The sequence below is a fragment of the Plectropomus leopardus genome, chromosome 12 (assembly GCF_026936395.1).
Source record: "Plectropomus leopardus strain MGB_pleo_1.0 chromosome 12, ASM2693639v1, whole genome shotgun sequence".
NCBI classification, from domain to species: Eukaryota; Metazoa; Chordata; class Actinopteri; order Perciformes; family Serranidae; genus Plectropomus; species Plectropomus leopardus.
This window is the reverse complement of record NC_142187.1, coordinates 25,472,443-25,491,632: the sequence shown is the minus strand read 5'-3', so window position 1 is coordinate 25,491,632 and position 19,190 is coordinate 25,472,443. Positions and strand designations below refer to the sequence as shown.

General features: G+C 38.4%; 2 protein-coding genes across 3 annotated transcripts; one reads left to right on the top strand and one right to left on the bottom strand.

Annotated features, from left to right (window-relative positions):
• Positions 1–552: 552 nt before the first annotated feature.
• Positions 553–5,039, bottom strand: c12h1orf35 (chromosome 12 C1orf35 homolog). Its single transcript, XM_042497295.2, has 8 exons — positions 4,626–5,039; positions 3,491–3,641; positions 3,356–3,401; positions 3,163–3,245; positions 2,724–2,796; positions 2,438–2,517; positions 2,194–2,316; positions 553–1,238 (listed from the first exon to the last, which is right to left on the bottom strand). Exons 1-8 carry the CDS (start codon positions 4,720–4,722, stop codon positions 983–985), a joined length of 909 nt encoding a protein of 302 aa, XP_042353229.2. The 5' UTR covers positions 4,723–5,039; the 3' UTR covers positions 553–982.
• A 169-nt stretch (positions 5,040–5,208) lies between these two features.
• On the top strand, positions 5,209–18,965 carry guk1a (guanylate kinase 1a). Of its 2 annotated transcripts, none has more exons than XM_088085644.1 (7): positions 5,209–5,368; positions 14,869–14,982; positions 15,871–15,912; positions 16,016–16,251; positions 16,407–16,491; positions 16,576–16,661; positions 17,532–18,965. In XM_088085644.1, the coding sequence occupies exons 1-7, from the start codon at positions 5,335–5,337 to the stop codon at positions 17,568–17,570; spliced, it is 636 nt and encodes a 211-aa protein (XP_087941770.1). In that variant the 5' UTR covers positions 5,209–5,334; the 3' UTR covers positions 17,571–18,965. The 2 variants fall into 2 exon arrangements, with proteins under 2 accessions (XP_087941770.1, XP_042353235.1); XM_042497301.2 differs by lacking the exon at positions 5,209–5,368 and adding an exon at positions 14,186–14,219.
• The last annotated feature ends 225 nt before the right edge of the window (positions 18,966–19,190 follow it).

The window sequence follows — 19,190 nt, the reverse complement described above, 5'->3', positions numbered from 1 at the left end:
ATTTTAAATTATGCAACAGAATTATTCAAACTTTCTGAGCACTTTTCCCAGGTCACTTCCTTATTTATTTATTTTTTTTTACTGTTTTCTTTCGTATTTTCAGGTAATTTTTTTGTACTTGTATTATTAATTTCTTCTAAATTAGTGGATCTTTTCCTCTGCAGTTGCTCATTGCTGGTTTTTTAGTTGATTTTTAATGATAGCAGTTGTAAAGTATTGTTTTTACTCAGTAATGATAACTAACTACTGACACCTTTAAAATCAAATTCTATGGTTATTCTAGAAAGGAGAAAAAGGTTTTCAGGGTAAATAAGGTGCCGGAGTGCATTAAAGCATCAAAATAGAGCTTATACAGCAATAAATCTCCTGGGGAAAGATCTTCCTGGACCCCCCTATAGAGGTCTGAGCTAAGTCCCCCAATATCCACAAATCCTAGAAACGCCCTAATATGAAGAATAACGCAGTCGATGTCAATTTACGATCCTTTACTTAAGCTGTTGAGTGTCAGGAAAGTAGGAAAATCCTGCGGCACACAAGAAAAGACAAGATACATATTTTTTTTCTGCTTTTTAGTTTATTCTCTTAAGATTTCCCAAACAGCAACAGCTACCAGAGCCAAACATAGGAACAAAAGATCATTGTGTTTGCTTGGCAGAACATTTTATCTTACATTTTATTTTTCAGGGAAAAAAAACAAAAAAAATCAAATCTTTAACAATATAGAAAATGTGATTTTTGGTGGTTTAGTCACAAAATAAAATTAAAAAAAACAACTAACTAACACACCAGTGTTCCATGACCAACTGACCAACTTATTGGGTGATGAAGTTAAAACACGAGGCCAAAGCTTGTGAGTCAGACAAATCAACCTGTCTCCATCCACAGTTGGCGTTGCCATGTTGGTAAATGAGGTCTTAAGGGCCAGTCAAGCTGCTGCAGAGCGTTCTGTGTCTTTGAATTGGAGGGTGGAGCGGGTAGGACATTAGTCGTCCGAGTCTGTGTCGTGGCGCCGCCTGTGGCTTTGTGTGGCACCAGCAGGGGCCGTCTTGTGGCTGACAGGGTTACGGGGGACAGGAGACCCCCCATCAGAAGAGTCTGTGTCGTGCCGCTGCTGTCGATGATGGGGGTAGGAAGGCTGTCGCTCGGCCTTTGCCCCCCCCCTTGAATAGCTGTCATGGGGTCTGGCTCCACTCTGACTATGGTATGATGGATTATGATGATGGTGGTCCTTTCTCTGTCTGAGGAGTAAAAGGAAACAAACAATCGATGATTGGATCTGGGTGGATCGGGTAAGATGTTGTGAGGCTGAAAAAAAAGTAGCTGCCAGACAGTGACATCCACAGAAAACCAATGACAGCCGTAGTATAATATAACTGGTGTTGACAATTGTCTTTATGTTTTACAACTGATACCATTAAATTTGTGCACTGCTGTCAACTGTTTGTTATATTAGGATTTCTCTCCTGAGCAAATAAACTGCATTATTATGTCTCCACCCCTGTCCTACAGACCTGAGTTACAGGATAAATGTAAGGTCTTCTGAGACATGCAACCCAAATTTTAAAGGCAATACTTCAAGAATATTTTTTAGGACAGTACCTTAGTGCCCTCTAGTGCTGGCAGGGGAAAGCTTTTGTCTCAAAATCTGTATGTTTGTAAATCTGGCTGCTGTACAAGAGGTGGGCACACTAACATGAGCAAATGTGAAATGTGAGTTAACAAAATAAAATACAATGTCACTTAATACTTGGCCTTTGTAACGCCTGTGCTAAATTACATCTGAAAATGAAACGTATATATGCTCTTCAAAGCCAGACTCCAATACTAAGGATTTTTGAGTGAAAATGCAGAAGTACAGATCATTTAACTGGATAAATGGGACTTGGGTTATACTCCATAAGGAGCGTGAAGGTCTCTAAACAGATGTTTTGATATAGTTTTACTGTGGTTTAAAACAATTCCCAATCAACCAATAAAAAGATCTGTTCCTTTCCTGATAGCAAGATGCAAGAAAAAGTTTATTCACAAATTCAAGGCGACACAGCAGGATTAAAAAATGGTTATTTTGTGGATAAAGTATTCCTCTAAGACGTACTTTGTAGTGTTTCTGTTCCTGTTCCTGTTATTTTGTCCACCCTCAGGCAATAGGTGATGGATAGTGACCAAAAAATCTATATGCAGAAATCAACCAACCTCTTTCTGTCATCGTCTGACCTCGAGGAGGACGAGTCTCTTCTTTGCCTCTTCTTCTTTTTTTCTTTCTTCTTTTTCTCCTTTTTGCTCTTTTTTTCTTTCTTTTTCTTTTTGCTCTCATGCCTACAGAGTAAAAAAATGATCAAAGTAAGCATGGGAAACCAGATGCAGGGTCACAAATGTTTTGTGCTACTTGTGTGTTTTAGGTGTTCTGTTATCTATCATATATACAGTATATTCTCACCGCTGTTCCGTATCCTCTTTTTCGACACTCTGAGATTTCTTCGCTGTTGAAGTTTCTGCACGACCTTCTGTCTTTTGGTGCTGCAAATAAAGCATTTCACTGATATTTATATCCAGTTTTAGAGCCAATGACAAAAACTCTCTCTTCTTAAAATCTTACCTCCTAAAGTCTCTTCAATACTCGCTAAAGATACTCAAAAGATGTGTTTTTCTGTCCCATCAAACTGCTTTACATCCTAAACACTTGCATCTTAAAATGTTGAGTCGCAGCAAGAAAATCAACTTACCGTAAAAACAGACAAGCCCATTTTAGCTGCCTCCTTTTCCTTCTGGGAGAGAGCCATTTTCCTTGACCCTGCACTGTAAATGGAAACAAGCACTGTAGAATCAGAGTGCATTCAGATAAAAGCCTCTTTTAACATCACTTGAATGTCAAGAGGAACATTATAGTGAGTTTTAACAGCACAAAAAAAGAACATAGTGAAAGGCAGAGACAGATATTGCCATTTTTCCTCACAATGTCATTTGCCCAAAAATCTTATAAAGTAGGACCTTAATGAACACAAACTTTCATATGATGGATGCACATTTCTGAAAATTCTGTATTTTTACAGTCTATTGCACTTTTTCCTTTGCCACAAACATTGCCATTGTAAACTGACTTTATGTTGTTGCTTTGCTGTTATCTCCCAAAACTGAAAATGTTCTGAAGGAAAAAAAAATCACCCAGAGCTCCCTAAGCCAGAGACCCGGTCCACATCTCTCTCTTCACCATCGGCTTCTTCCCTCCTGCAAACATCTACAAGGTCCTGGAATTAAAATTGGGAAAATTTAGATTAAAAAAAAAAAAAAAAGAAAAAGTTTTTTATTGAAGGCAAGTTCTTCAAAGAGCTTCTGAGTACCAAACAAAGTGACATACCTCTTTGGTGAGGCCAGTTGGCTGCCTCTTTATATTCTTGTGCCCTCTAGATGGAGAACGGGAAAAAAACGGATTCATTTTGTTGACCCACACTTACTTTTTTCAACCATTTCTATTATAGGAAGATGTACGTACAGGGCAGCCATCAGCGCCTCGTGCTCTGCAGCCTTGACAGCAGCAAGTTCATCCTCTTTGGACAAAGCTGCACCGCTTTTTTTGTCTTTTGCGTACCATGACAGATCTTTGCCTTTTTGCCATCGTCCTACTGGAGCCATCAAAGAGTTCCCTAGAAACAAGATGGGAGAATTAAAAGCAGTTGAGAAAGATGTTTCTTCTTAGTTTCTTTATGTGTGTTTTTTTTAAAACCTGGCTCTCTTTATGCTGAACAGCAGACAATCATCAAAACAGTCACCAATTATTGGTGTAGGCTGACTAACCATTGCAGTTTTACAATGATGTCAATGCTTGTAGATTCTGATTTGACTATTTAAAGGTCACTTAAAAAACAAATTAAATTCTGTTTTGGGGCAATATTTTCCTTTAATGTAACAACTAAAGTGAAGGCGTTTTTGCTTGATTTGCGTTGATTATTTTAGTGTTGCTTATTGATCCATGTTTGCTTGTTTGCTTACTTTTCTTGCTCACACAGCCTGTGTATTTTTTGTATTTGTTTATGCCTATTGACGTGAGATCACTATATATAAAAATAATTTTCTCACTTTGGAAACTACACATCGTGGGTCGCATCCTCGCCCCAAAATCACCTGTTGATCTCGTCATACTTTAAAACAACAACTCTGCGGTATGATCTGTGGTGACAACAAGCCTTATAATGTATCCATATCATGTATTTACGTGAGTGCATGTCCCCAAAAATGACATGTACTCATCATGTTGTGTACGTCAATGGCATGTTTTTCTGTCACAGATGTGGTGGGGGCTGCGTAGGTCTTGTTTGGCCATCTGACCTGCTGCCAGCGGTGCGGGCTCAGATAGCAGAGTGACTACGTGTGCGTGCTCAGAGAGGGGGCAATGAAAACCGGGACCTGCTGAGTGCAGACAGACAAACAGGACCGAACAGCCCGATACTGTGTAATGAGGGACTCTACGACAAAAGGTAATGGAAATTTGCAGCGTGTGGAGCACTGGGTCACTGGCTGTAGAGTTTATTAAAGTGGGATTTAAAAGACTTGCTCTGTTGGTTGCAAGTTGGCAAACAGCAACGCTGTTTAGCGCTAACGTGCCTGCTAGTTTTCCTCGAAAGACTTACCGAGATAATTTTCTCTGTGTTTATCCACTTTCACATCGTCCCAGTTGAACTGGTCTTGGCCTCCTCGGACCCCTCCAGATCTCGAGGAACCAAACATTTTGAATACCTTGGTAGTGAAGAAGAGGTGTCCCGTTAGCCTAGCAAATTAGCAGCGCGACTGAGAAGGCCTTCTCATCCGGGTAGTTTTGTGGTTAGTTTAAATTCCTCGTGTATTTCGGAACAACGTGTTTCCTCGTGGTATTGTTTACTTCGACCCTCGAAACTCGTCGTAATTTTTCCAGTTTTTGCCTGAAAGATCTGCAGAGCACAAAAGGGAACAGCTTGACAAAACAGCGCTCAACTTAATCAAGGCTATGCTACATAGCTAGCGTTACCTTGCGGTAAAAAAAAAATCACAAATAAAGCATTAACAATGCACATATTTCTCCCAATTAAGGAAGAAACTGCGCCTACCAGTGAGTCAAATACATATATATTTATAATGGCCGCCTTTGTATGCTGTATTTTCTTTAGCTAATAATCCCAAGTATATCCACGTTTCTGTTTGTTTTTTTCCGACGCTCGTGAACATAACGTGCTGATGTTTTGGCCCGCATCGATGACGTAGGAGGCACAACTTCCTTAATGGCTCTTCCAGCAGAAACACAGAGCAGAGGAGGGAGAAAATCATCCGGACACCGTCCAAAGATCTGGGAATAAGTAACTCCCGATGTTCATGAGATATTTTTCCAGGGCGTTGTCAGGTAGGAAGGAGGATAACGGTCTTTTTTCTTATGTGTTTGTATTATCTGCCATTCTCACTGTAGATAGTGCTGCCATTCATCCCCTTCAGTGTGAGGAGTAAGATGGTTTCTGCAGCACTGGTGCAGGGAGTAAGGTGGTTGGTGTGTGTTTGCTGAGCAAGATTAAGTTTAGCTGATGCAATATTAGCTGTAGTTTAATCAGTACATCTAGGTGTGAGCCATCGGTGATAACTTACCTGCATAAACCTTAGGGACTGTACTTAAATTTTCTTTTTTTTCTTTTTTTTTTTATCATGACACTCCGCAAAATTACAAATATTTTCCCCCAAATCTCCCTGAGTGACAGGGGAAATGCATCCCCCTTCCTCCACCATAAATACAGCATAGTGAGTCTGTGGCTTTTTAAGTTAACACCCAACCGACTGGCTAGTAAAATCTTTCTTTGGGATTTGTCTTAAAGTGGTGAATGGGCATCAGAAATATTTGATTTACTAGAGGAGTGTGGATATGAGGAAAACTATCTAAATTTAGCCAATGTGGATTTAGAGGAGTTTAGATATCAAATAAGGGATAAGTATGCAAAATCATGGGTGAAAGAAATCTTGCAGAAGCCAAAACTGAGAACTTACTGTTTATTTAAAAATGATTATGAATATGAAAAATGTTTTAATTTGGCCAAAAGCCGCAGATCACTGTTTGCACGGCTAAGATGTGGAATACTACGACTACACACTGAAACAGGGAGATACAAGGATGTGTCTGAGGATGAAGTAATCTGTGAATACTGCAAGTTAAAAGAGGCGGAAAAAGAAATTCATTTTATTTTATATTGTCCTATGTATCATGATTTACAGGAAATGTTGTTTGAAAAGCATAATGATCATGACCCTGATTTAATTCATATGGAAGATGGCCCCTCAATGAAGTATCTCTTTTATAATGTTTTTGCTTTGTCTGACTATCTTTTTAAAGCTTGGGAAAGAAGGAGAAAAGTCACTTATAACTGAATTTATCAGACTGTTCATTATGAAAATGATTGGGTTATGAACTGGATCTACATACACTATTTGGAAGTGATGCATTAAGATTAGTTTATTTATTTTGTTTTGTCTGAAGCTGAGTTTTGAGCGTAAGGGGCTGTGTTGGTATGGATCTATGCATATATTTGGTCAATATATATTTTGTTGTGTCTTACCTCCTGGAGTATTTTATCTGGAGGTGGTTCATGTTTACTTGATGATCTTATCATACCGTGATGTCTGATGCTGGCTGGACTCTGGAATATTTACTGCATTTCAGTTAATGTGTCAGAATAATCCCACGTGGTATGGGTCATACAAATGACCAGACATGTAAATGAAAATATTCATTTTTTCATACTTTTTTCAAAAGAATAAAAAAAAGAAGGAAATATTGGTTAGTATTGGAGTTATTGCAGCGAGCAAACAGCAAGCGACTTAGCCATAACCAAAAACAAACAGCTAATATCTAAAGCAAAATGCAGAACCTTTACAAAATGATGTGTTAAAAGACCGTCAGAAATGTGTAAATTCAGTGATAATTGTTTTATTTGGGGTTGACCAATACTGGTTTTTCACGGCCGATACTGCTTATTAGTAGTTAATGAGACAGATAACTGATATTCCTTTACAATAAAAACAAAACATGAATATAACAAACACTTTTATCAAATGTTTAATCAAAACTGAAAAGTTCAACATCATAAGTGGTAAGTTCCCAGCAACTTTCTTTATAAAATCAAGCAGACATATAAATTAAAAATGAATAAATAAAAGTAGCTCCCTGAGGTTTTACAAAGTGAAAGTTCCTCCCACATGGACACTTTCTTTGCACTTTTTGATTGATTATTTTTATTGCCGATCATTAAAATAAAATGCCCCACACTTTTACCCCTGTTTATTTTACTCAGCATATACTTTTAAACTCAAATTATATGTTTAAAAAGTTACCAAAAGCACTTACCCACCAGTATCAATGCACAAAGCATGCATTTTTTTCTGGGATTGCTCCTCTTGTTTGCATATACCGCCATAAACACATACATTCAGCAGTTCAGTGCAAATCATAACCTCCTTATTGCTGTGAGTCAAAGTGCACTTTGCAATGCCTGAGCTAGTAGTTTTTTATCTGTTTGGTAATTGTGGCACAAGATTGTGAACGCTTGTCTACTACTACATTATAATAACAGAACATAAAGGGTACTACTTTGCAGTTTTTGTATGCTGTAGTTGAAATGAAGAGAGCACAGCCTGAGACTGAGAAAGGAGGAAAATTAGTAGAACTTGTGCCCACATTATCCTCAAATCTCTGTTTCTGGGTAAATTGAACACTGCTGTTTTAACTTTACATACTGTATGTTGTACTTTCTAAAGCTTACATACTGTATGTTGTACTTTCTAAGGCTTCAACAAATTCATATTTTGATCACAGTTGAGTCAACTGTTTTTTAGACAAACGGATCACAATTACAGTTTCCCAGAGCTTGGGGTCACATTTTCAGTTTGCTCATTCTCTTATCTCTTATCATATGATGCAACATAAAAGACCAAGAGTGGCATTTAATTGTCAAATTTGAGAAGCTGGAAAGCACTTTTGAACTTTTTAGTGTATTTTGCTTGAAAAGTAGTTGCTGATGTTGTTCATTGAGTAAATGATGAAATCATCTTATTGTTTTAGCTCTCAGACTGAACACCTGAACTCAGACGGCTGAGACGTGATACAGTTCACATGATTTAAATTTTTCCTTAGGCAAATATCAATCACATGGGGTTCAGTGCACATGATTAAAGTTAAGCACAGTGCAGCCTCATATAAGGGTCAGCTCTTGCTGATTGTAAACCTGCATGTCTCTCATTTCCTGTCACGCAGCTCTATGTCCAGTACAAATAGTTGATTCTTGTCTGTGTGCAAGTTTCATAAGCTCTATTAATACCTCAGTTTTAAAAAAAAGTCGACCTGTTTACCCATTTGTCTTTTGATTTGCTTTCTTTTTTATTACTTTTGATGTATGTCAGAAATAATGATAAATGGCCTCAAGTGATTAATTAAAATAACATATTTACCCTGAGTGGCAATAACAGATCCAGTGATACAGAAATCATTAGTAAATAAGACAGAACTCTAAGTTTGCAAAGTTTCAGCCACTTTTACCTTTATTAATGAAAATAATTAGTATTTTATCAGAATTAAATGATTAAGTTCATAAATTAACTGGCCCTCATTAGTCACGGAAATAAATCTATTAACAAACAAACTTATTAGGCTTTTTGAATAATTATTTTGTTTAGTTAATGATTACATGATTGATTAAATGATTATTATGGTTGTAGTTAGGGCTGGGCAATATATCTATATTATATGTCTATCGTGATATGAGACTACATATCATGTTAGATTTTGGATATTGTAATAACATAAGTGTTGTCTTTTCCTTCCTGGTTTTAAAGGTTGCATCACAGTGAAGGGAAGTAATTTTCTCACCTTACCAGATTTTTTTAGCTCTTTTATTATTTGCCTTATATAGGTGTGTGAAAGTATGTATCAGGTTGTGTGGTAGCAATCGCTTCAGGGTGTCGGGTCAGGACACTATCAGTGGTCAGATGAGTTCGATGATAAAAAAGGCAGAGTCCAGTTCTTGATTTTCAAACTTTATCTTAGATTGTGTGTGTGTGTGTGTGTGTGTGTGTGTGTGTGTGTGTGTGTGTGTGTGGTAGTTGTCTTTAGAGTCAAATTAACAATCCTCTGCCCCTCTGCCTCGCAATATCCTGTACTTCCTGCACAGCTCAGCAAAGACATGTTCAGCCTCCGCCGGATGATGTAACTGGTTGTCAAAGTGCGTGATTAGGAGCTTTGTGACTAGGTGAGAGGGGTCTAAAAATACTGGGTGCAAAACTTCCTGGCTCAGGCTGTCACACCTGTGGAGTCTACCTTGCACATGGATCAGATCAGAGGACTCATCGTATTCAGGAGCGAGTGTAAACAACCTGCGGCCGGTCACAATGGTCTTGCCTGATTTGATTAGCTCAAACTCCTCAGGAAAGCTCTCCATCTGAGCGTGTGTCAGGAGTGCCAACTCTGCTTTGTGGAAGTCGTCTGCATCAGGGAGAGCAGGGGTGTCAGCTGCCCCATGTAACGACTGTGTGGTGGCTTTGAGGAGGTCTCTGATATCAGGTATGGTGGAACTGGTTGACCCTATGAGAAGACCGCAAAACACTGTCTCCCACAGCTCATCTACCTCTTCTGTGGCTTCTCCCTCTGGTGCCTTCGGCCAGTGGGTAGCAGGTAGCTGAAGAAAGGGTGGCCCTTGACTCCAGCGATTGTCCCCAGCAAGCTGACCCAGTGTTTTACCCCCTATGATATCGTCTGCAGGATTGGTGGCTGAGTTGATATAGCGCCAGGCTGCAGGGTCTTATAGCTCTTGTATTTCTGCAACCCTGGTCCCCACAAACACCTCGCACTGGCAAGAATTGGATTGGAGCCAGTTAAGTACTGTGGTGGAGTCTGTCCAATATACCACATCCTGGATATCAAGAGTGAGTTCTTCTTTATTACAGAAGCCAACTGTGCTCCTGTCAAGGCTCCACACAGTTCCAACCAGGGGATTGAGAGTTGTTTCTTGGGTGCGTCTCTTGATCTTGCAGCCAAGAACGCTACCTGGACTTGTCTTCTTCAGTGCTCAGGTATGCTATGGACTCATACGCACGTTCAGAGGTGTCGCAGAACACATGGATACTCCGACTGCTGTTGCTGTGCTCACGACTATGGTTGGTATAGTACCTCCTCAATGTTATCTGTGAAAGCTGGGAAGGCTCACTTTCCCACAACTGCCAGGCTTAGAGTAAGTCTTCAGGTAGGTGAGAATCGCCCCATCTCTTTTTCTTGTCCCAAAGACGTTGCACGAATTTGGCTCTCGTGGTATATGGGATTATGAATCCCAGAGGATTGTATTGTTGGGCAAGCAGTCGATAAATGTTGCGCATGGTAGGCTCTGGACTTTCACTCTGGTGGTGCTTGTACTGCAGTGTGTCAGACTTGCACTGCCATACGAGTCCAAGAGGAGTGCGCTCCTCAGTTCAAACCCACCCCCCACGAGAGGGGTTTGCATACAACCCACCAACTACTTAGCTTACTCTTCAGGGGGGGAGGACATGTCTCTGGACATGTGCTTGGAGTGCAAAGATGGCACAACACAGGCTGCATGTTGTCCCAAAGGGGAGTACCTGCCACTCATAGACTGTTGGTTGTTCATCTACCTTCATGTCAGGCCACAGAAACCAAAGGAAGGGTCCGTCTTCTTCCAGCAGGCACAGTTGGTGCAACCTCCCTTTCACATCACTGCTGATGGCAATTGGGCATTCTCTATATCATAGCGTCTTGGCCATCTTGGCCATTGAATGTGAAGGAGCAGTTAAAGACTATCGTATCCTTTTTTCGTTGTGGTGGCCCATGTGTTGTGGGATGAACCACAAATGGCTGCTCTTCTTAGCTTTTGTAGGTAACATTGGTGTATTGACATGGGGGGGGCATATCATCTGATCCCGTCGTCTTCAACCCTGATTGTCTTCTCGTCAAGCCGTTGCATGGTCTGCATCGTCATGGTCTTGCATCCTGCTTCGATCTGGTCATGAGATGTTCACTTTGGTACGGCAAGGTATCCAGTTGCCTCAGTTTTGCCACATTCTTGAAGAGCCCGGCTTCAGGAGGGGTACAGGAGGGGAGAAAGCACTGCTGCGGAGTCACACATTGATGCAGGAATCTTGATTGGCCTTGTAGAGCCCACCCAGGTCTGGTTGTATGACTGCAGGTCCACCAGGGCCTAGGCATACAGTTTCCTTCAGTGTTGAGATGCGGGTAATCTGGCCTGATGAGCAGCAAAGGCTGTTCCTCCTTTAGGCTGGGCAATGGCAGGTACTTCTCCTGCAGAGCTTTGAGGCTTTATGGTGGGTGAGGCTGAGTCCCTTTGCAGTGAACATCCTCTTGATCTGGAAGGATTTGCGTTGTTGCTGAGGCCACGGAGAACGACACTGTAGCTCCATGGTAAGGACGAACCTCTTGCCGGGCAGTGCAGAGGGCCTGGTCTTCTGGTTCCTGATGAATTCCAAGGCGTTCAGCAGCTTCATCTAAGAGTATGGTGCAACTTGTTGACACAGTTGTTTTGTACCCTTATATTCAGCAACAACAAGGGTGTGATAGTCATCGTAACATAACAGCCTGTCAAAATAAATGCGTGTGTGTGTATGTGTGCGCGTGCGTGTGCACGTGCACGCGCACGGCTGGTCTGATCGTCAGTGCTAAGTGACACGCTATAGCAAGAAGAGGGGAGGAGAAATAGCAGAACATACAAGTTCAGGTGGTGACAACAAGTCACATATATATGTGCGTGTGTGTTTTTGTAATATATATATTTTATACAAAATCGGAATCTCATTTGTTTACATACTAAAGTACTGCCAGGTAACTTTAAGTCAGTACTACTGACTACAGTATTACTGAATATTTGAAGGCGAACTACATTTCTGTTGGCATATACAAGTATAGCACTTCTTCTCTTTTTGCAATTGTATGTTCCTAAAATTAAAATTCATATATTCTCAGTATTTTACGGCAGCAATACCCTGAAATATGTTGATATTATTTAACGGCCATATCGTCCACCCCTAGCCTTTACCCACTTAGTCATTATATCCACATTACTGATGATTTTTTATAAATGTGGAAATATTTTGTGAAAGCACCAATAGTTTACCCCTCAATATTATCACAAAATCGGTATCAATTTATTTGTTTAGAAATGTCAAGATGTAGATTGAATCTCCATATCACCTAGGCCCAGCTTTGGTAAAGAATTTGCACTCCATATGAAAATAGCAGGCAATGTTTGATTGCAAGAAAATTAATCAGCAAGAATTTAGATTCTTTCTATTGTTTAGGTCATTTATCAAGCAAAAATACTCAACATTTTCTGATTGCAGCTTCTCATATGTGAGGATTACTTGCTTTTTATGTTACATATATCACTGTCAGTTCTATATCTTTGGGTTTTAAAACTGGTTTTAGTCAGACAAAAAAACCTAAAACTCCCTGGTCTCTTTCAGCGATTAACCCTTGCACTGAAGATATAATCAGTATTAAAAATAATATTTTTTGCAGCCTTTATTGTCCCCATATGGTAAAATAAAGCTGATGATAATTGCCCAATTAAATTCATAGATGGCTTTGGAAATGCTGAGGTGGAGGGTTGGGGTTGGGGATGATTATTGTTCCAGGACAGGACTCTAAAAATAATTAGGCTACTTCACTGGGTTCTAAAAAAGGAAACTGGCCATGTTGCTGTTTACTGGACACATTCAAGAGGCAATGGAGAATGACTCTTGTCATGTGCACCTGCAAAGACAACCTCACTGCATCTGGTTTGCTTAGAAACAAGAAGGCTTATAATGCTGTGACTTTAGCCTAAGACCTCAGAGACGGGCCAAACTCCAGTACAATTTACTTTTTTTTTTTTTTTTAAATCATTTATATATTTATATATTTCATTTGTAATTTGGTGCATGTCATCATGTCATATGGATTACCTAATTTCCTGACCAATCGCAAACTTGTCTGAAACCTGACATTGATGTAAGTAACAGGCCTATAGCCAGTAATAATAATGATTGATATTAGTTTTCACTGTGTTTCTTTTACTTGCTCAATAGCACAGCTATAGCTGGTTTCCGGTGATCATTTCTGTTAGGAAGATTCTCACAGTTGTTATTGAGAACCAGCTGAATTCTGGTTATACTACATTGGTTTCTTGACCTGTAGAAAAGACAATAACCTAAAAGTTACTTAGAAGAAAGAAGGGTTGTTTCAGCATTTAGTAAAGGATAAGATAATCATTTATTTACTTTTATTAGACCCAAATTAGAAAAAATTGTATCATTAAGGGGGACAAAGAGAACAGTGCAACACATGAAGTGTCAGTAAATAAAAAGCAAAATAATAAGTAAAATATAGTATTACAGAATTATTATCAGTTACGATGGCTATGGATGCACAATATTGGATTTTTTGCAGATATCCGATATGCTGATACATAGTAATTGATTTGGCCATTAATCACTGCCGATATTGATACATCCACTTTTTTCCCCACCTGATTTTAGCGATCATCCATTTTCTCCTGTATTGGAATTCATATATCATACCATATGATATCATATATTCATCATATGATGCATACCCTTATTGTGATGGCCAACCAGCAGATGGAGACATAAAATACAATACAACATACAGTGTATGTAATATTTGTTCATTGTGCAAAATAAGATAAATATTTAAACTTAGGGTTGATGTTCTATATATGTTGACCATGTCTATTTAAAAAATATAATAATAGAAATATCAGCAGAACTCACTATGAAGATAAAATACCAATATTTAATTTAAAGCCAATATCAATCAATACTGATTCTCAGGGTATTTTGGGGTTGAACAAAAGTTTAATAAATTGAAGTATGTGTAAAAAGTCTCCCTTTTAAAAATAACTAAAATAAAGGTAAGACTCTCTGTCCAGTTATGTTTTTTGAACACCGTAGATAAGTAAATGAGCACTGTATAACTGTTTTTTCTTTTATTATTTATAAAAAATTGCAATTATTCAGACAGATATTTATTTTATTCATATTTTGAAACTGGTATACTGTTGCAACCCTTGAAAGCATGGCCCTGCCCTCTCTTTGTCTCTCCTCCCTCCCGCTCTTGTACTCAGTCTGCCTACACACAGTCACACCCTCTCTGTTCACTTCAATTTTCCTTTTGCTTGAGCTGTGTGTCTCGAGAAAAGGTAAGGGGGAACACTACAGGCTTTACTTCATTCTTCACGTGAGTGGCTTATCTAAGAAATGTTAATGAAAGAAAAGTTGTGTAGAACATCTCAGTATGGAGAAGGTAAGATGTTGAAGTAGCTATTTTGCCAAAGTGTAGTTCAGATACTATGCTTATAGGTTTGTCAGTGATTGTTTGGGGTTTTTTTGCATTATGTAGTTTTTAGGGAGTTTTAAGTACTCATTTATTTCAATATGAGTCCCTGTGTCTATTAAAAGCAGTTTTTCCTCTCTGCCTCTCCTGTCTTCCTGCCATCACAAGCAGAGCAGGCTCTCCAGTTAGAGGGTAATTGCTCCTGCACCATGGTAACCTCATGACTTGCCAACCCGTTGATTGCTCTAGTGGGAGGTGTTTTGGTCTCATTATTTGGCCCTCCTTTAAGAACCCCCGGCTTATCATTTTATCATGCTTATCCCACCAGGGCGAGACTTGTCTGAGCACGTTAATTCGCTGTAATGTTGTGTTGTCTTTTTAAAGCAACATGTTTGTGCATGGACAGATGTGGTCCGAAATGACTCATGCCATTAGATTCCAGTGGGCATGTGTCATCCCTCCAGCCTGGCCCAAGTTTTTCCTCCACTGAACTCTCCTCTCCACCTCTCCTGCAGCTATGGCTGGACCCAGGCCTGTGGTGCTCAGCGGCCCGTCCGGGGCAGGGAAGAGCACTCTGCTGAAGATGCTCATGGAAGAATATCAGAGTGTCTTTGGCTTCAGCGTCTCCCGTAAGTGCACCACTCTATACCAAAGCATTTAACATCGATTTCGGTGGTGTTCTCACTAGTGTAGCACAATTAATTGAAATGAATAAAATTATCGAAGTGCCTTAAAGCTGAGTGCAATGTACATATCACACTGGGTAAAGTTTGGTAAAGATAAAATGTGTCATAACATGCCATTATACATGAAGCGTTGAGGAGATGAGGCTCGCAGAATCTGTGACTTCATTAAAATCACTTCTTAAAAACCATTTTTATAGACTTGCTGTCATGTGATGTCATCTATTTTAATTTGTCTTTTGATTTATCTTTTATTCTGTCTTGATCGTGTTTAGTTCTATTATTACAATTATTTCCGTGTTTACTGCTTATATTCTTTGAATTGCATTTACTTTTATCTTTGTCACTATCTATTCTATCTTCCATCAGATATGTTTTTGTCTCACATCGCTTGTTTAATTCTATCTCAAATTTTGTCTGGCCATAGTTTGGCATTACTGTTCTTCCGCTTTGCCTTCTTTGTCAAGTTTTTAAAAGGTGCTTTAGAAAATTATTGTTATTATTACTATTAATATTATTATTAGTAGTATTACAGAGATGCTTCCGTCTACAAATCATATTCCAGACATATGCAGCCATGCTTGTTTGGTACAGACCTAAGCAAAAATCACATAATTATCTTATTTATTTGTTTGTATGTTTATTTTTATTTATTTTTTACATTATTTTTTCAGTGAAAATGAAATGCAAAAATAACCATTCCTACTGAAACTGTAACTCATTTCGCAATATCTTGAAGAATAATCGCAATTTATTTTTATTTTTGCAGAATGTGCAGCCCTCAGTTTAGTGATTCAGTACAGATGATGACATAAATGTCTTCTCAATTCTCAGATACAACAAGAAATCCTCGACCTGGAGAAGTGGATGGCAAAGGTACAGGTTTTTCCTCTTTCATAACCATCGTAACACGAAACCATTTTTAAAATCAAGAATATTGTTGCTTTCTATATCTGTACTCTCCTTTTGTGGGTTTCAGATTACCATTATGTCACACGCGAGGTGATGCAAACAGGAATTGACAACAACGAATTCATTGAGAGCGCAGAGTTTTCAGGGAACATGTACGGGACGAGTAAAGCTGCTGTACAAGACGTCCAGGCCAAGAACCTTATCTGTATACTTGACATTGACATGCAAGGTGTCAGGAACATCAAAAGGACAGACCTCAGTCCCATCTACATCTCTATCCAGCCACCATCCATGGCTATCCTGGTAAGCAAAGATAAGAAATGCATTTCATTGAATTGACAGAAGTTTCTATTTTTCCTGTCAGAGTGGAGTTTTTGGGTGTTACCTGCTTTGTACCACAGCGGTCGTAGAGGGTTTGGATTAGTAATATTGCTGAATACCTTCCTGTATTGTTTCAGGAGAATCGTTTAAGACTCCGAAAAACAGAGTCAGAGGAGAGCCTCCAGAGGCGTTTACATGCAGCTAAAGTGGACATGGAGTTAAGTAAGTCTTAATTGTTTGTTTGCAAAAATGTAACCACATAAGCATTAAAAATGTGACTCTGAACATAATATTATCTCCTCGTAGGTAAAGAACCTGGCATGTTTGATGTCGTAATTATCAATGATAATTTGGATGAAGCTTATGGGCACTTAAAAAATGCTCTTCTTGAGGTGAGTTATTATTGCAGTCCATGACATTAGATAATTAACATGCATTACAACACTGTTTATGATGCACTGATTTGAGCATCAACAAATCAGGGTTCCCACGGTCACTGAAAACCTCCTTTACATAGATTTATAGTGGGTTATTTTACGAGGAGTTCACACACAATTCTCTAAATCCATGATTTGATCAGGTTTTTGACTTTAAGGTCACAATACTATTTGATTTCGGATTTAAACATTTTCAGCAATTACTTGCCATTGTTGGACTGTAAAGTGTTTACTTTTAGGGATCAAACAAATCATTGATTTTATACCCAAACAGCTATCATTTGTGTTTTCATACTCTTTAAAAAGGTAGATTGCATGGTATGACAATAATAATTTATTGTGAGCAAATTTGCTTGATTTGCCTAAACATTAGCAAGAAATCAGAAAAAAAATATTAGAAGAAAATTACCTGAAACTCTGAAAAGTTGTAAATGTATAGTTATTAGTGTTTCAAATCATTCATGTGTCACACATTGTTGTATGCGACATTTGACATGGAAATTTAAAACTGGTATACCGCATGGACCAGTATACCACCCAGCACTATTTAAAGAACACGCTGCCCACCAGCAAAGTAAAGAGGCGAAATCATTCTAAAAACAATGTACAATTAAACTGATTTCATTTTAGGTGGCTATAAACTAACCAACTTCATGACGTGTGGGTTAAAAACAGATTGAACGGATTGAATTAAACATTTTTATCTGATTTGTGCATCCTTGCTTTAAATGTCATAGTTAATTGATTTAGATTTGTCTGTATTACCTGTCCAACAATACCTACCCGTTTTGGGAGCATTATAAAATATTGTTTTTCCTTCTCTAGGAGATTAATATGGTCAAGAAAGTCAACATGTCTTCGTAGGAGACAGCAGGATCCTGACTCCTTTTAGTGCCACCCAGCCACTCCTTAAACACAGAACCACAGGCCTCCATTCCAGCCGTGAACATTCCCTTAGATGGTGGTCTGTGAAACTCAAACATCCCCATTGTGGACACACAGATTTTTAGGTTTTATATGGTGTTTAGAGGTAGTTATGAGCAAAGTATATACTGTAAGTGTAACTTTTTTTTTTTACTGTGCTTTCCATATTTTTATTTTCATTTATATGAAGAGATACTCCAATAATGCTTACTTGATATCTGACTGTCATGGTGATATGCATTATGCTCTGTTAGATAGGGTTTATTTAACACAGAGTTACTGCTTGCTTCTTTGTCCTCTCATCAACCTGGACTAACACAAACAGGGAGTGACATAACTCATTTCATCATGTGGATTAACTGGTCTTTCGAGGGTTTGGTGAAAGGTAGTGTATGGATACCTTGATGAGTGTGTGCTAGTTATGCAACTCTTTTTGCGTCACCAGTCATTTAATGTTGAGGAAATAGATTTCAAGAGGGAAACTCATCTGCAAATTCAGCATTAACAACAGTTTCTGCTGAAAAAACATGGCTGTTTACTTTCAAGGGGTACATGCAAGTCAACTTTACTGCTGAAATAATAAAACTATTCCAGTGCTGGTAGATGATTTTTTTGAAGTCTTTGTGTAAGGTGCCACAGAACTCCAGTATAGATGGTTTGCCAGATAGCCACAAAAATTGTTGTGCTCAAATTGTATTTTTTTTTTTTTATAATCATACTTTATTTTATTTTCAGAATTGTAACTCAACAATGCAACCATACATCATCCGACATTGGTCTGAGCTAGGAGAGAAGACTTAAATAAAGTAGAAAGAGAACGAAAGAAAAATTGGATTTAATCCCATCATGAGTTACAACGTGTAAAAAAAGTGCATCTAATACCTTTAGAATGTAGCTTTTTATCATCTGGGTGAACTATAACAGAACAATCTCTTTTTTTACAATTGTTAATTTGTAAAATGTTTGTATTATGTAACTCATCATTTTGCAGCTTCACTTGTACAGTAAAGTGACATTCAGTGGATTGTTTTGCTTCCTTACTAAAGCAGTGTTTTGAATTTGAAGGAAAAAAAATCAATTTGCATGTTTCTCCTTTTATATACTGCAGATCTCCTTGTACTTGAAAACCAAGCTAATGTTTATGAGGGATCTTGAATTGAAATTTGATACCTTTTAACACCTTTTAAATGAACCTCTCCATACACTTTAAGACCTCATTGGTACTTTGAGTTTTTGCTGGTTACGTCAGTAACACGTTTGAGCTTAAATTTACTATACAACAGGCCTCATGCAAGAAACTTCATACAAATAAATTTTCTCTCATTTTTGCTTGTATCCAAGATTTGTTCTTATTTTGTTAGTACCCATTTATTTTTGGGATTCACCAATTTTGTCTTATTTTTGTATTTTCTCTTAGGTAAGAGAAAATTTTACGAGTGGTCCAGAGCACTCGTACCAAGGTAAGAGAAAAACATCTAGTTTTCACAGGCCACAAATTGTTGCCCAGTGCAAGGAAAAATAAGTTTTATATTTGAGGAATATTTTTAAAAATCCGAATAT